Source organism: Solanum pennellii, chromosome 2, assembly GCF_001406875.1.
Source record: "Solanum pennellii chromosome 2, SPENNV200".
Classification (NCBI taxonomy): domain Eukaryota; kingdom Viridiplantae; phylum Streptophyta; class Magnoliopsida; order Solanales; family Solanaceae; genus Solanum; species Solanum pennellii.
Window position 1 is genome coordinate 51,012,761 of NC_028638.1, and position 15,267 is coordinate 51,028,027.

Here is a 15,267-nt window from a genome sequence, read left to right on the forward strand (position 1 = left end):
TTTGTTTATAATATACTTCCTTCGGTCCTATATTAGATAAACATTTCAATAAAGATAATTGTCTCATAACTTATTAAATCATAATAAAATTGATTATATTCTTCTCATGTTATCCGTACAATTAATATTGTTTCTTTTTGAACGTGAACAATTCTCAATACTAGCTATTCCTATACTCTATGTATATTTTCTATTTTATTTTTATGCACATTAACATAAACAAAGAACAAAATAAAATAATTGATCAATTTATTAATGATTTTTGAACCACGGTGTAAAATAGTGCCTACCCTTGGACTGAGGGATTATAACCCAACACACCCCCTTGAGAAGTTAAGATATAATGTAAAAAGTATGATGAAGCACATATTGTACGCATAAAATGAAAAAAAAAAAAAAGATTTACGCAGCAAAATGGAGCATCTCTTTTCCCTTAATTTTCGTTATATTTCTTGGATTTGTCTCATTAGATTACCCACTTATAATAGAAATTAAGCTAAAGATATAGATGAACGACACACAAAAGCAATTATTTAATTTAGTAATGCATTATCTACGGAACATAAAATTTGTATGTTGAAACTTGAGGACTTTATGAAGTGGGCATAGCTCTTTTTATCTATTTTCTTTTTTATCTCTTCATGCTATATTATATCTAAAGATCAAATTGGGAATTAATGCTTGCTTTAGATTTGAGAGGAAGTGATTAATTTCCAATTAGAATTTCTGATCATACTATTATGCTTTCATATTGTGTATATATTTTTTCTTCCCTTATTGGGGATATGATCATACCCTTTTAGTCTAGCGGCTTGTACATGACACTTGAATTTTTTATCCACATGCATGGTGATGGAGTGATCTGTCAAAGCAAATTTGACTTTGTTATTAATGACTTTTTCTCTTCTTTTTTGTAATGGCTGATGTTTTGAAGTTGAAAATTTGGATGATAAATAAGGTGATTGCTTTGATTTGTGTGTGGTAAAGTTACTCATGGCCTGTGATATGAGCAAATCTTACTCATGGCCACGAATGTCTGATTAGGCCTAAAATGCAATTCAGCCTTCCACATGGGCTGCACTCTCACATTCGTTTTTCATTCCACATAATAGTACACTTTTAACTTTTTAAACTACACAAATAAATATTTAAATTAAACAAACTTGAATAAAATAGATATATATGTAGTGTTATAAGTAATATAAGATAGTATATATCCTATTTGTTCAACTTTATATAAATTCAAGTATTTACTTGCACAGACTCAAAATTGAAACATACAAATACCATATTATCAAGTTAAATAACACGATTATAGCCTTTTTGAGTTCACTTCTAATTTATCTTAACTCAAAACTAAGTACTTCAAAAACTCTCTTTCACCTTATTCGAACAACGCAAAAATACTTGAACGATATTTTGATTTATAAAAACATGACTTGAAATCTACTTTTTTCTTTCTTCTATGTAGAGGCGTAAATAGTTTTTTGAACAACGAAGTTACCCAATAGATTGTGGTATCACTTTCTAAAAATACAGTTTATAATCAGGAAAAATTAATAATGAAGTTTTTTACTACGAAGTGTAAAATATCCGGTGGTATATATAGAACTTACACTATTAACATATGCGCATTCAGATTTCAATCAATTATATAAAGATAAAAGGTTATTACTGTTACTAAAATTACAGTGGTCAATTTAGGCCCTCCAAAAAATAATATCAAGTTATGCACATAAAAACTCTTGAGATTGTCAACATCAGTAAGGGCATTACTTGACATATAAAAATGATCGAAGCCTCATGCCCTAAAACTTGTCTACACTTCAATATTATTTATTTACAAAAACCTGCTAAAATATAATCTCAACCAACCCTCTTTAATTAGTTCACTTGTTGTTTTCTTTTTTTCCTATAGTGCTCTCTCTTCATGCAGCCTTTTTAAGCAAAAAAACAAGAAAACAGAGATTCCCACGCCACATGGATACCAATTCTTGAAAGTGTCCAAAAAATTGGCCGACTTTGGTCAATTGAGTTCACATGCAAAAGTTGGTATATTTTCTGCTTGAGGCCAAAAAACTGTCGAGTGACTTGACCCACTTCAGTTCTTATAGATCAAAAATATAACTGCTAAAATGGTGATCATCAAGCTTGGTAATGGACCATAGGATAAAACGCCACAGCTACTGATCAACGAAACGTTACTGCCACCACCAGGGTATTGTCCTCCAGATGATTTCTGACTGCAAAATCATTATATATTATCGAATTAATATTTTTATTAAGGTGACATAGCATAACATGGACGGTGCCTCGATTTGTTGGGGACATAATGAATCTACCTAACATGAAAACCATATAGATAATTTTTTAAAAATAGATAGGACACAACTAACCGACTATTAGGAAGAAAAAGATGTAAGGCTTATGTATGGTACACAACGCACATGGGTCCCCAATTAATACCCCACCATACTCTCAACTTAAGGTTTGCTTCAAATGAAACCAACAATATAATCCTTTTTTCGGGTGACCCATTATAAGATTATCAAAAGGTAAATGCTCCCATTTCCTATAACAACTTTCATCCTCGAAACATCTGCAACCATGTTATTTGTTCAACAAATGTCCACCTAAAAAAGCTCTTCTAATTTGCATGCATATTACTACATGTTTGACTTAATCATGCACATCGCAACTCCTTGTAATAATTGATTAAACTGTACTGTGAAAATGTTAATATCAATAGTTAATTAAAGAGTTGTTTTGATTTCTATCGAACATCCTAGGCTTATTGCGTATAAACTAATTAAATTTCACGATCAAATAATTTTTTTAAAATTTAACCCAAGGGTATATAATGTACCTAGTTGAAGGAGCAGGACAAAATGTTATGACATAATCTGCAGAAGCACAAGTGAAGGTGCTGGTTCCATCATCATACGCATAGCTGTATGCGCGCGGGCATGAATTCTTGAAGAATTCTGAGTAATCAGTTGGCTTGCACGTATCAGGCGTAGCATAGGCTCCACTGCAACAATATCTTGGATCCCCAAACGCTTCACACGCGCTTTTGCACGCCACGCACTCATCGCCACTGCCGGTACTCACAAGCTTTAGCTCCGACGGACATGGCCCATTCAGATCAACAACACACCCAGTTGCAGAACAGTTTCCGGAACCGGTTCCACCTTGTGGGGTTATTAACATGGGCAAGTTATAACCATCCACTAAACTAACGTCGTAGAAGTCAAGCCCATCGGCTCCGTTGAGTGTGAACTCCGCCAAAGTCGCCGGCGGAGCAGCTCCGCCGGTGCACTCTAATGTTCCGGAGCCGCAATCACCTGTTACGCAAGTGAATTTACCCGTTGCCGAATCTTGGGAGCAAAAAGAGCGACCCCATAAACGACCTGACCAACCCGCCGGAACAGAAACGGGAATGGCCTGTCCTGGATTCAGCTGAAATCCAGTAGTAGAAACCGGGGATGTTCCAGCCCCAGATAATATCCCCGGCCATACTGTATAACTGCACTGGTTTACTAATGTAAATGTTGCTGATGACACCCCTGTTTTTTTTTTTTTCCAAAAAAATTAACAAAAATGAATACGGCAATACTTCAAAGTAAACAACAACAATTATCAAGCAGAAACAAAAACTTACCTGAAATTAGGAACACGAAACATAAAGCAAGGAGGGGAAGAAGGAAAACTTGAGCTTTCTCCATTCTATTTTATTTGAAGAGAATGAGAAAGAATATATTTGGCAATGTGGAGAAGTAGTAAAATGTTGAATCTAAAGTTTTTAAATGTCCGATATTTATTTATAGGGAAAACTTAGAACCGACGTTAAAGGGGAAGACAACCAACACCGCCAGAGTGTGGTCGGCTCCGCTGAAAATGGGTTGTAATAAATTAAAGGGAAGAGAGGTAATTAGTAAAAATATTTGTACTAAGGAGGATGTGTATTGAAGGAGGATTTAAATAGAATGGTAATTAGAAACTTTAAAGAGAATTAAGGGAAGGAGGGACTTTTGGGTATGGGGAAGGTCGGGAGTTTAATGACGGTTAAATCCAACGGCCCTATGGGCCTTCGGAAGATAGCTATGGGACCCGCCACTTGGTGGGACCCGTCATTATGAAAAGGTCAAGTTGAAACCACTGAACTGAACATCAGCCGCAAAGATTCATATCGTTTTTTTTATTCTGCTTCAATTTATTCTTTTGATTTTAAGAAAATATAGTATGTTATAACTAGACAAGAATTGCTATGTTACATTAAATAATATTTGGAATTTAGAATATATCAAATATTCATTTAATCTTTTTTTTTTAACATTTAAAAAGTTTGAAATTAAAAAAACAAACAAACTGGATCTGAGGGAGTAGACTAGTATTATTTCTAATATGTTTTCACGCTTTCTGTAATTATGTCCCAAAGATCAAAATCGAAATGGAGAAGAGTTTGACAGTTGATACTCTCTTCAATTTAAAAATATGTTACTACACTATTTCAATTATAGAAGTTTAAAAAAATGGGGTGGGGGATTTTAAAAACATACATACTTAAAATTATGGTTGTTATATATTACCTAAAATGAGCAAAAATTGGAAAAACAGATTACATAGGCCAAAGATAGAAATCAATAATAAAAAAAATATAAACTAAGATCTTTTCACTGTCAGCCCAAAAAATTGAAAAAGGAAAAGCAAAGTGGACGCTTATATCGTCCACAATAAGCAGTTGTTAACTAGTTGAAAGCTGTAATTGTTTATGAAAAAGTATTGAAGAGCACATGTGATTCTGATTCCTCCTCCTGCAAATATGGGTTAACTTTTGGGTACGATGCAAAGCAAAAGAAGACACAATACTGGTCGCACTAGTATTTTCAAAGGGAATAATCACTACAAACCATTCAATCAAAAGTTTTACCATTAAGCATTTGCAAAACCATATACTGTTACAGTCAATGATTCTATTGGGGATCAAAAAAGTGAAAATAAACCAATACAACACATTGTATGTTTTAGTAGGTTTTTAATGTGGAATGCCTTGATTAAACCCAAGTTACATATTAACTATACAGTAAAAGATAATGTATAGTCAAACATTAACACACAGACGTAAGAGCTTACGCTTCACCTCCCTTCCAGTTTTTGAATCTCGAGGAAAAACAAACACAGGGAAGAAAAGCTCTCTGGTTAAGCACCATACTATCTCGAATCACTCGTAATATAAATCAGTCCAATTATTAACTCAATTCTATACTTCCTGGGAGAACTTGAACAGTAAATGAATTCAAACACTGCCGTTTAAATGTCAAGGATAGTAGACACTTCACCACTAGCCCAAATTTGACCCTGGCCAGGAGATGCACTAAACAAAACTAAGATGAAGAATCAAGGATTCAAAGTCATCAGTTACCTTCTCCACAAGGAAGAAAACTTGGTTTAAAAACTTCACATGAAAGGATTACAAAGGAGAAGCAAGCTGAGAGGCATGGGGGAGTTCAGCCGGAACAACAAGGCTAATTCTCATTTCCTCAAGACAGTGATTAGATTCAACACTCAGCAAATTCTAGATTCAACACTTGGCATTAGAACCAACTTCAGCTAGCTATTTATCTTAAGCGAAGTTCCAAAACTTTGTTTGAAGAAAACAGATTGGTTCTAGAATTAGATAATTCCTAACTTCCACTATTTCACTAGCACTTCAACTGTTCAATAGTGAATCCAAATTGCATCTTCACACAGAATCCATAAAGGCTAGACTAGTAGATCTTCCCATGTCAACCATCTATTACCAGAAAATGTCATGAATCATAATCATTCACGATCAAAGCCACGAAGGGGCAGACAGAACTAGAACAGCCTACAAAAAGTGCAGTCCGTAAAATCCTTCAAGGACAACATGATAGACCGAGCACAGCTCTGCCCTCAAGAAGTGATTAGCTTAAATCAAATCCTGAGCCCTATCCCTTCTTATCTCAAACAAAACTACTGGCTTCACCACTTCATGCGTCAATAGCCAAAGGGCATGAAGATTCCTTACACTAAAGAACATCATTAAGTTCTATATTTAGTCCCTGAACCACACAAACCCTTCCCATATAATTTAGCAAGATGTGCAAAAGTAAAATAAAGCAAACAGACCTAAATAAGCCAATTGACAAAGAAAGAGAGATTATTTGTATGAACTTTGACTCATGAATCTGATATATGACCACAGAGTTCTGGCACCAAGCTACTACAGAATTTGAAAGACCAGAATATTCAACAAAAGGACATTATGTAACCACAAGTCTCTCTCACATGATCAATAAAATTATTAAAAAGTCTAAAAAGACAAAAATGGTTCTATTTCAATCAACTATACTACAACTATTCAATCCCAAGCTAGTTAAGATCAAATGTTATTTCAAAACTAACATTTGCAAAAATATATTCTCAGCTAATTCTGAAAAATTGAATACTTCATTTGACACCAACTAACAAACGCACCTGGTGCGCGGAATATCTGACATTGAAAGGTCTGTCATCCATGAAATGGACGCATCCCAAGGAGATGTAATGTGGATAACCTACCTTGATGCAAGCATGAGTGGTTGATTCTAGGGCTCAAACCAGTAACATATATAGGTCACACTGAGACAACTCGCCGCTACTATGCGATGCAAGCATAAGTGACTCTCATTATCACTAGAGCAAATCTTTTCTACCATATCTCTCACGTCGCCAAACAGTAATTCAGAGTGTTGTTTCAATATATTATTCATCCTTCCATTTCAGTTGTTTTTACATGTTTATTTGTCCAGTATTCCAACTTTTTTCAGAAGTAAGATGGAAATAACATTAACAGGTGATAATTGTCAGTGTAAAAAAAATGGGAACTACAACGAATGTGAAGAGAGATTTGGACTCTATGACATTTTTTTATTTGAGATAAGATCTAATGGAAAAACAAATTTTAGAAAGAATCCTAACTTCAATAAGAACAGAACAGTCAGCTTAGGACACTTAGCTAGATTACTTGTTTAAAGACAACTCTTTCCATATACGACAATTTTTATTATAGAAGGAAAAGATCACAAGCACTATTTGCTGGTTTGGAAATTAAACCAGTGTTCAGATATGGAATATGGTGGGATATGTCTAATCGGCAATTAAAAGAATTTCCAATTGACATCTAAATAGAAAACACTAGGTTGAATATTTGATTACTAGTAGGGGTAAGGCTCGGTACACACCACCCTCCCAAATGACTGTGTTGTTGTTGTTCAAAATGAACAACAAAGCAGCATATTCTCGACAAACAAACAAGACAATTACAAGTATAAGCACAAGCAGAGATGACAAAGATTCCAAATAGAGGGCAATATTGTAGGACAAGCTTGGCCTTGTGTATCAGGGTCACAACTGAGTCACCTAACTTAATCAGCATCATGTGAATTCTCATGTTTTCCCCATGAAGCACAATTATATGTATGTATTGTATACGGTATCATAATATAAGCATAAAAGATGTGCTTAAAGTGCAAGAATCGAACCTTCAGCTTTTTTATATACTTGTATATAAACCATTAACTAAAACTTTGCATCCCAAGAACATGAATTCAAACAGCTCGGTAGAGCTACTCCGAAAGCACAAGCGGTCACATAGCTAATCAAAGAAAAACTGGAAAAACATGTCACTGCTAAGAAAATGAGTACTAAGAGGGTGTAGAGAATAAAGAGAAAGATCATTTACATGATCAGTTCACGGATTGGTTAGTGCATTCCCTAGCAAAGTGGCCCGCCTCTCCACAGTTGTAACACTTGCTTCCTCCACTACCACCCCCAGATCTCCCAAAATTACTACCACCACCACCGGGACAGTCTCTAGCCAAGTGTCCTTGTGCACCGCATGAATAACAAGCCCCACTACCTCCACCACCACGGGCGCCAACACGTCCAGCACTCGGGCAATTTCGAGCCATATGGCCATACCCACCGCAAGTGTAACAGACACCACCACTTGCTCCTCCTCCACCACCACCACTACTACGGTCACAATCCCTAGCTAAATGTCCAGCAGCACCACAGTTATAACACCCGCCTCTGCCACCTCCTCCACCTCCACTGTTGCGATCACAGTCCCTAGCCAAATGTCCCGTCCTTCCACAGTTATAACACTCACCGGCGCTACGATACCCACCATCATTGCCGTTCCTCCGATAACCACCATCATCACCACCATAACCGTAACCCCCACCCCCACGACTGTTACTATTTCCCCTGCCATTGCGGCCACTATCGAGAGGAGCGCCATCGGGCCCAGTGACATCAGTAGCCTGGTACTTATCTCCATTCACAGTCATGGTGAACTCCACTTTCTGGCCTTCGTAGAGAGAACGGTAGCCATCAGATTTGATCTCTGATTGATGAACGAACAGATCTTCGGATCCATCATCAGGTTTGATGAAACCGTAACCCTTTGGGTTACTGAACTTAGAAACTGTTCCTGTCATTCTGGATGCCTCCACCGCCATTCTTAACCAATTTATTGATCGGAACTCCGCAAAACCCTTGAGAATGTTCTAATTCTATGACAGATTTTTTTTTATTAAAGAGAAGTCTAGGGGAACCCTAAATACGGTTTCTGCGTCTAAAACCGTTTTAAAAGGCGGCGTTAGCGCTTTTCGGCTAGGTTTGGATCTAAGTTTGTTATCAATTTATCTAATGTTTTTTATTTACTTTTTGTTTCGTGAGTTATATCACTTAATTTTTTTTATAACGTCAAAATTTGAATCTCTGCATATTTTAATAGATTGAATCACTATGATTTTTGTACGCACTAAAAAGTGAAAAAGAGCCACCTAACTTTGAAAATTTATACCCTAGAATTTGTTTATATTGTAAATTAGGACTAATTGATAATCAAATATCATTTTGGTGTATAGATGTTGATAAATACTGCTGTAAAAAAGATGGCAAATGTTTTAAATAATGGCAATTTGCTTCATAGTCCTTTACTGTTTGAATAAAAGAAAAACCACATTATAAAGATATTGGTGCATCTTTTACGTGTAAAAATAAATATTTTATATAATAAACGTAATAATTAATTCATAAAGAACTACATTGACCCATACCTCAACAAAGGATATTGTAGTTAAGAAAATTGGAAAAAAAATATTGTGATTTTTGGTTGATTCAGCTATATGTTATTGATCCATGCCCTCAAAATTCAACTTTTTAGAGGGACAAATGCCAATACACTGATTCATTAAAAGATACAGATGAAAGATTTAAAAAGGGAAGTCCCAAAAAATGAAATTAAAATTTCAACGGAAAAATTTACCTATCTACATGGATGCAGGGGGAGAGAAGCATAGTGTTGGCTCATATTTGTACAAAGAAAAGTAAAAATATTTAGTAAACTTCAACATTCCATTGCTCTGCCTTCTTCAATTGCTTCTTGTAGTCCGCCCAGACAATACCTTCAAAAGTGAAGCAAATGTAAGCCTCGGATCGATATATATACCATACTAAACAACAACTATGCCTTAATCCCAAGCAAGTTGGGGTCGGTTATATTAGTTCCAAACTGATTAATGCATATTTATGGTGAATGAGTCAAGTGTGTGGATTTTATCAATGTGTGGAAAAAATGACGACATAGTTTTGACATATGTTACCATCTCTTTCTGCAAGTGAAGACATGATTTCATCAATTCCCTGCTCCATGCCCTTGAGTCCACACATGTAGATGAAGGTGTTGTCTTTTTGGAGCAAAGTCCATAGTTCTTCAGCATATTGAGCCATTCTGGTTTGAATGTACATCTTTTCACCCTTTTCGTTCGTTTGTTCTCTGCTCACAGCAAAGTCCAATCTGAAGTTTTCTGGGGCCTTCTCCTTCATTTTCTCGAATTCCTACAACATAGCAACATGAAAAGTCCAGACTTCAAAATATGATCAACTTTGATAGAAATACTTCGATTCAGCTGAGTAAACTGTGGAGATCAAAAAGTTATCGATATGCTAGAAAATCACCTCCTTGTAAAGTAGTGAGCTGCTGGTGGGAACACCCAAGAAAAGCCATGCTGTACCGTTGAACTACATAACACAAATCCATGTCAATCAGCAGATTAATGATCGGAGGTAAAAAAAAGAATTGCTACATAACACTACAATGAAATTCTGCCGAACCTTTGAATAAACTACAACAACTACATACTCAATGTAAATCCCACAACCATTTCTGAGTAAACCAATGTTTGGTTATTTTAAATGTTTAATAAACATTCATCCTTGACTCAAATAGCACTTTATAGTTCACCGCGTCGTCCATCTAAAACTCCTACTTTTATGCGTAACTTGAACTCATTAGATAGAACACTTAAATAGACATCAGATTGGCCTATACTTATTGCTTTAGTTCAGACTAGAAAAGGCTTTGACGGTAACCAAGCAGTTTTTTTCTTTTACTTCTTTTCCTAGCATATGCTGAATAGCCAATTAAATTAAGAATGAAGAGAAACAATCAAAGAAATATTTATTTTGTGTACCTTGTAATCCTCGTGTTTCTCAAAGAACATTTTCCACAGGAATGAACGGAAAGGAGCAATTCCAGTTCCAGTGGCAAGCTGAGACACAAATTCAAATTAAAAATAATGCATAAGTCAAATTGACAGGCAGCAGATATATCTGAGATGACAACAATGTAGCTACAAACAAAATTCACCATTATAACGGTGGCATTTGGATCTTTAGGCATGAGCATTTCTTTGCCTACAGGTCCAGTAATCTTGACCTCTGCTCCAGGCTTCAAGTCACCTGATATCGTAACATTTGTAGTTTCATAAGTATAGAACAAGCAGAATCTACTACTCCTACTATATATTAGGAATAGTCAAACTAAAATAAAATGGATAAACCTTAAAATCGCCTATGAAATTAGGGAGTCGTGGATTCTTACATAAGAAGTTTGAGCAAACTCCTTTAACTTCTTCCCCTTTGTCATTGGTGTACACAAGCCTCTTGACACACAGAGAAACCTGAATAAAACCTCAAGTTCAGATACTTTTGTTCACCGTAAAACTTGCAGGCCCCTAAACTATGAGTAATATTAGGACGGTTGGCTTATTTTAGGTGCTTTTATGCAGTTTTTGAAGAGTTGGGGTAAAGATAAAACAAAATGACAAAAATAAGTCAAAACTCTTAAGTTAGAAATCCTAACTTATGATTTTTGGCTTATGATTCATAAGCCAAAAAGTGGATCCAAACGGGCTCTAATAGTCTAACGTATCACCCTATAGTATATAATCTCAAATTTTCTGCCGTTACCTTCACTGGCAGACTTGCAGACCCCAAAACAACTATGAGTATTTTGGAATTTGCATAATGTATCACCTATAGTTATTGGTAGAAATGATAATCACGCCAATATTAATCACACTCAAAATATATGCTTATCAATCTGTTAAGAGTCAACTGTAATATTTGAAATTTTGTGAATATATAGGAACTCAAAGCTTACAGTTTTGGAGTCACCGAAGTCACCAAGGGCACTGCTAGCAATTGAGTACAATCTAAGCTTGTGAGGCTTCCCATTGGCATCAACACCATCAGCAATTACACCAATGGATTGTCCTTCTCTATATGGGACCTCTCCTGATCAACCCATTAAAATTAATTCAGATCAAACAAAATTTACCCCTACCTAGTGAAAGGCAGAGAGTTTGTTTCTGAAAGACCCACGGAATTTATACAAGAAAACAAAAACTATTGATTTGTCAGATTAAGAGCATACCCTCAGTGCTGAAAACCATATGCCAAGTTTCACCAGGTGCATCATCACCAGTGATCTTAGTGTTTAGTAGACATCTACCAACATAAGGTTCCTTTGGCCTGAATTTATTGACAATTACACCTTCCTCCTGTTTCTTTGAAATCTTCTCAACTTTAGCAGGAGCCTCAGTGGTCACTTGGGCTCTGATAGAAACTAATCTACTACCACCAGACACATTTCTGTAGTACAAGGGCACCTGTCATTACAAATTATTAATCCATAGTCAGTTATATCACAATTTGCAAAAGAAGTAAATTGAATTTTACCTTGTTGAAGCTGATTTTGTCAGTAGAGATGATGGAGTTTCTAGAGGAAAAGGAGGTGGACTTGGATGAAGGAAGAGAAACTGCAGCACTTACTGCAGTAGCCATGTTTTTTTATGAATTATGAGTAAAGAGAATTAAGAGGGGGGGAATGGTGAAGAGGAAAAATAAGGAGAAATGGGAATTGGGATGTTTTTAGTAGAGATTGGGTAGTGGATTATGAATTGGGTGGAGGAGATTGGATGTGAGGATAAGGGAAGTGTATGATTCTACAGCCCTTACCCTTTGCTCTTTTGGCACTCAGTTTCTAACTAATTTGTGGCCAACAACAATCTTCTTGATATTTATGGATTCCAAACAAAACACATATTTCATGTAACAATTTAACTTATACTAACTTATATGCACACATCACACTATCGAAGGACTCTGTAATGCGCGATCCAAATCTAATCGGAGCTTCAATGTGAGCTTCAAACACCAAACGAAAAACGAAAAAGAAGAAAAAAACCTTATATGTACACATTGTGATTTGTGAGTTGTGACACTAACAAAAGAACTAATGATATTTGGGATAATATAACTTGTTATTTATCAGTCATCTGCTATTACCAAATCAATATTGCATGTTAAATAATTTTTAGGCCACCAAAACAATAAGGCAAACTCATGAGAGTTAGCTATTATTTGAATTTTGTTCATAAATTTTGAAAATTTATTTTTAAATATTTATTTGGTCATAAGATTTTATCAGATTTTAATATTGTATAAGTTTTCAAAAATTGGATCAAATCAATTTTTTACTCACAAACTTTTTAACAAAAGCAAATAAAATATATATTCAAACACAACTTTAAATTTTAAAAATCATAATTTTAAATTTAAGTTTCATGCAAATATGAAATCTGAATTTTTTCAAGAATGGGTTAAGCATTCCACTCCCCCCCCCCCCTTTTTTTTTTTTTCTTAAATAAGGCGTGAAGTTGATGTCCAGTTAGTAACAATTAACGACGTAACATAATTTTAAGATGAAAGAAGTTATGGTAAAATAAGTTTAAGATTAAATAAAACATTGAATTAGGTGAAACTCTTCGTATCAGTAGTATCCTTTTTACCTTTTACATATTGAGCCCAAAGAAAAGAAATGTCTTTTATTTAAAAACATAAAATAGAATTGCGACGTGAACTAATTTAAATTTTAATAAGTTTGAGATTAGATCAAATAAGAATTATTTCATATTTAGTGTTAACAACACTTAACAATTAGTTCACTAATTCAATGTGTTATTTGTTGGGTCGAAAAAGTTTTGGGCTGGTTTGCCACCCCTACTTAATTTACATTTTCAAAGTTCTACATACTGATCTAAGTGAAGATGATGAGTTTGTTCTTTTAGCCCATGACGTTATCAAATGTTCCAACGAGTTTGCTCTTACAAGTTATGATTCCCTTTTGTTGCATATATCCTAATTCACATTTTACCATCATTCCATACAAAGGTGACCCAAATTCGAGAGCTTTTGACTAAAAATAAAGAAATGCTTATCACTTCACTATAATTCTTGTTAGATGTTTACTATGTGTACACGTCCTGCCAAAAGTTTACAGCTTAGCACTATTTCAGCTAACATTACAAGCAATTTGCAGCCAATGGCCAGTAGTAACCACTAACTAACCAGTCAACACTAATTAATTAGAATGACATGTATTAACCCAACTAATATTATCTACTTCCTCCTAAAAAGTACAAGTTTTAATTTGAATGACAAAATTGAGGAAAAAGAACAATTTGTTTTAATGGATTATAATTCATCCTGAATCAACGATAAATTTGAGTATGTGATTAATATATCACCCTTGCTCATATTCTTATGGGAAACTTACATAAATATACTATAATAAAAAAATATTTACCATTTATAGCAATAGCAATTTTTTTTCACTTGACCACTTTTAATTCATTTATATACAAGTTTAATACATATTATAAAGATAAATTTATTATTCAAATATAATACAAGTTTTAATGAAGAATAATACATTTAACACACATTTTAATGCACTTATAATACAATATGACAATTTTTTACCAAACAAACATAATATATTTCAAAAACAATTATAATTCAAATGTATTGCATACATAATTCACTTTTAATACATATTACAGATTTATCACAATATTGCTATAAATGGTAATAAACAAAAAGTATCGCTAAAATCAGTAATTATTTTTAAAAATGTATTAATTTATGTAATTTTTCCTATTCTTATTTTGCTGCTGTTGACTGTTATCAACAATATGTTATAAAGTTATTTTTAAAAAAAACATGTTCATTATAAAATGATAATATAAAGTTAAAGGTATTTTTAATAATTATTATAAATTCTGAGTAAAAATCATATTTTTTGAAATAATCAAATATTTCTCCCATAATTTATGGTTTTCGCGATTGAAGTGTAATTGAAAGTTTATCAACTCTCAAGTAGTCAAGTACTTGGATGAATTGTGAATCCTTCAATCAAAGAGAAAAAAATATTTGGGCAAGATCTTTTATGATAGACAAAAGTATGGACACCTTTTTAATCAATTGAATAAAAAAAAAGTTAGATAGCCGAAATTGAGTTTGTGAAAGCTGGCTTAAGTTATAAAGTATGCAATCACCAACCTAAAAACAACTGTATAATACAAGGACAGGTTGAAAACGTCCAGTATCCAACCTGGGGCCTTTGGAGCCCATGATTTCTTATATTTCTGAAAAAAGAAACATGGTGATTCAAGCCTGCAACAATGAGCTGCATATCGGTATTGTGTCTGGGGATTTAAAACTTAAAATAAATACTTTGACCTTATATATACCCGCGGTTCTGCCCCTGATTCTCAGGGATCTAGAAAGAATAGAAAAGGCTCCTGGCTGCTGTTTCTTAATTGAAATGTCATGGGGTTCTAGACAAGTCCAATCTTGAGTCTTCATTTTGTCAAATTCAGGGCTTGTAATCACCTCAGCAAAAAGAAAAGGTCACATTTGCTATTCGAGGTTTAAGGGAAGTCAGCAGCTGCCTTTGTGTAGGGTAGACTTAACATATGATATTAGTTTCAAAAAATCAAGGAGAAATTCTCCATAGCCGTTGCAACTTTTACTTGAACCTCCTCCTCTCTACCATGACTAAGCTACTAT

At 34.4% G+C, this 15,267-nt stretch overlaps 3 protein-coding genes across 4 annotated transcripts; all 3 read right to left on the bottom strand.

Annotated features, from left to right (window-relative positions):
* Positions 1 to 1,606: 1,606 nt before the first annotated feature.
* On the bottom strand, positions 1,607 to 7,659 carry LOC107011058 (thaumatin-like protein 1). Of its 2 annotated transcripts, none has more exons than XM_015210378.2 (3): positions 3,662 to 7,393; positions 2,867 to 3,566; positions 1,607 to 2,243 (listed from the first exon to the last, which is right to left on the bottom strand). In XM_015210378.2, exons 1-3 carry the CDS (start codon positions 3,723 to 3,725, stop codon positions 2,102 to 2,104), a joined length of 906 nt encoding a protein of 301 aa, XP_015065864.1. In that variant the 5' UTR covers positions 3,726 to 7,393; the 3' UTR covers positions 1,607 to 2,101. The 2 variants fall into 2 exon arrangements, with proteins under 2 accessions (XP_015065864.1, XP_027770433.1); XM_027914632.1 differs by lacking the exon at positions 3,662 to 7,393 and adding an exon at positions 7,545 to 7,659 and having other exon boundaries at positions 1,635 to 2,243.
* LOC107011059 (cold shock domain-containing protein 3-like) lies at positions 7,531 to 8,701 on the bottom strand. Its single transcript, XM_015210379.2, has one exon. The coding sequence runs from the start codon at positions 8,523 to 8,525 to the stop codon at positions 7,749 to 7,751; it is 777 nt and encodes a 258-aa protein (XP_015065865.1). The 5' UTR covers positions 8,526 to 8,701; the 3' UTR covers positions 7,531 to 7,748.
* A 441-nt stretch (positions 8,702 to 9,142) lies between these two features.
* LOC107011119 (ferredoxin--NADP reductase, leaf-type isozyme, chloroplastic) lies at positions 9,143 to 12,449 on the bottom strand. Its single transcript, XM_015210479.1, has 9 exons — positions 12,094 to 12,449; positions 11,789 to 12,023; positions 11,516 to 11,649; positions 10,955 to 11,033; positions 10,721 to 10,812; positions 10,545 to 10,622; positions 10,030 to 10,092; positions 9,675 to 9,909; positions 9,143 to 9,476 (listed from the first exon to the last, which is right to left on the bottom strand). The coding sequence occupies exons 1-9, from the start codon at positions 12,196 to 12,198 to the stop codon at positions 9,409 to 9,411; spliced, it is 1,089 nt and encodes a 362-aa protein (XP_015065965.1). The 5' UTR covers positions 12,199 to 12,449; the 3' UTR covers positions 9,143 to 9,408.
* Positions 12,450 to 15,267: the final 2,818 nt, after the last annotated feature.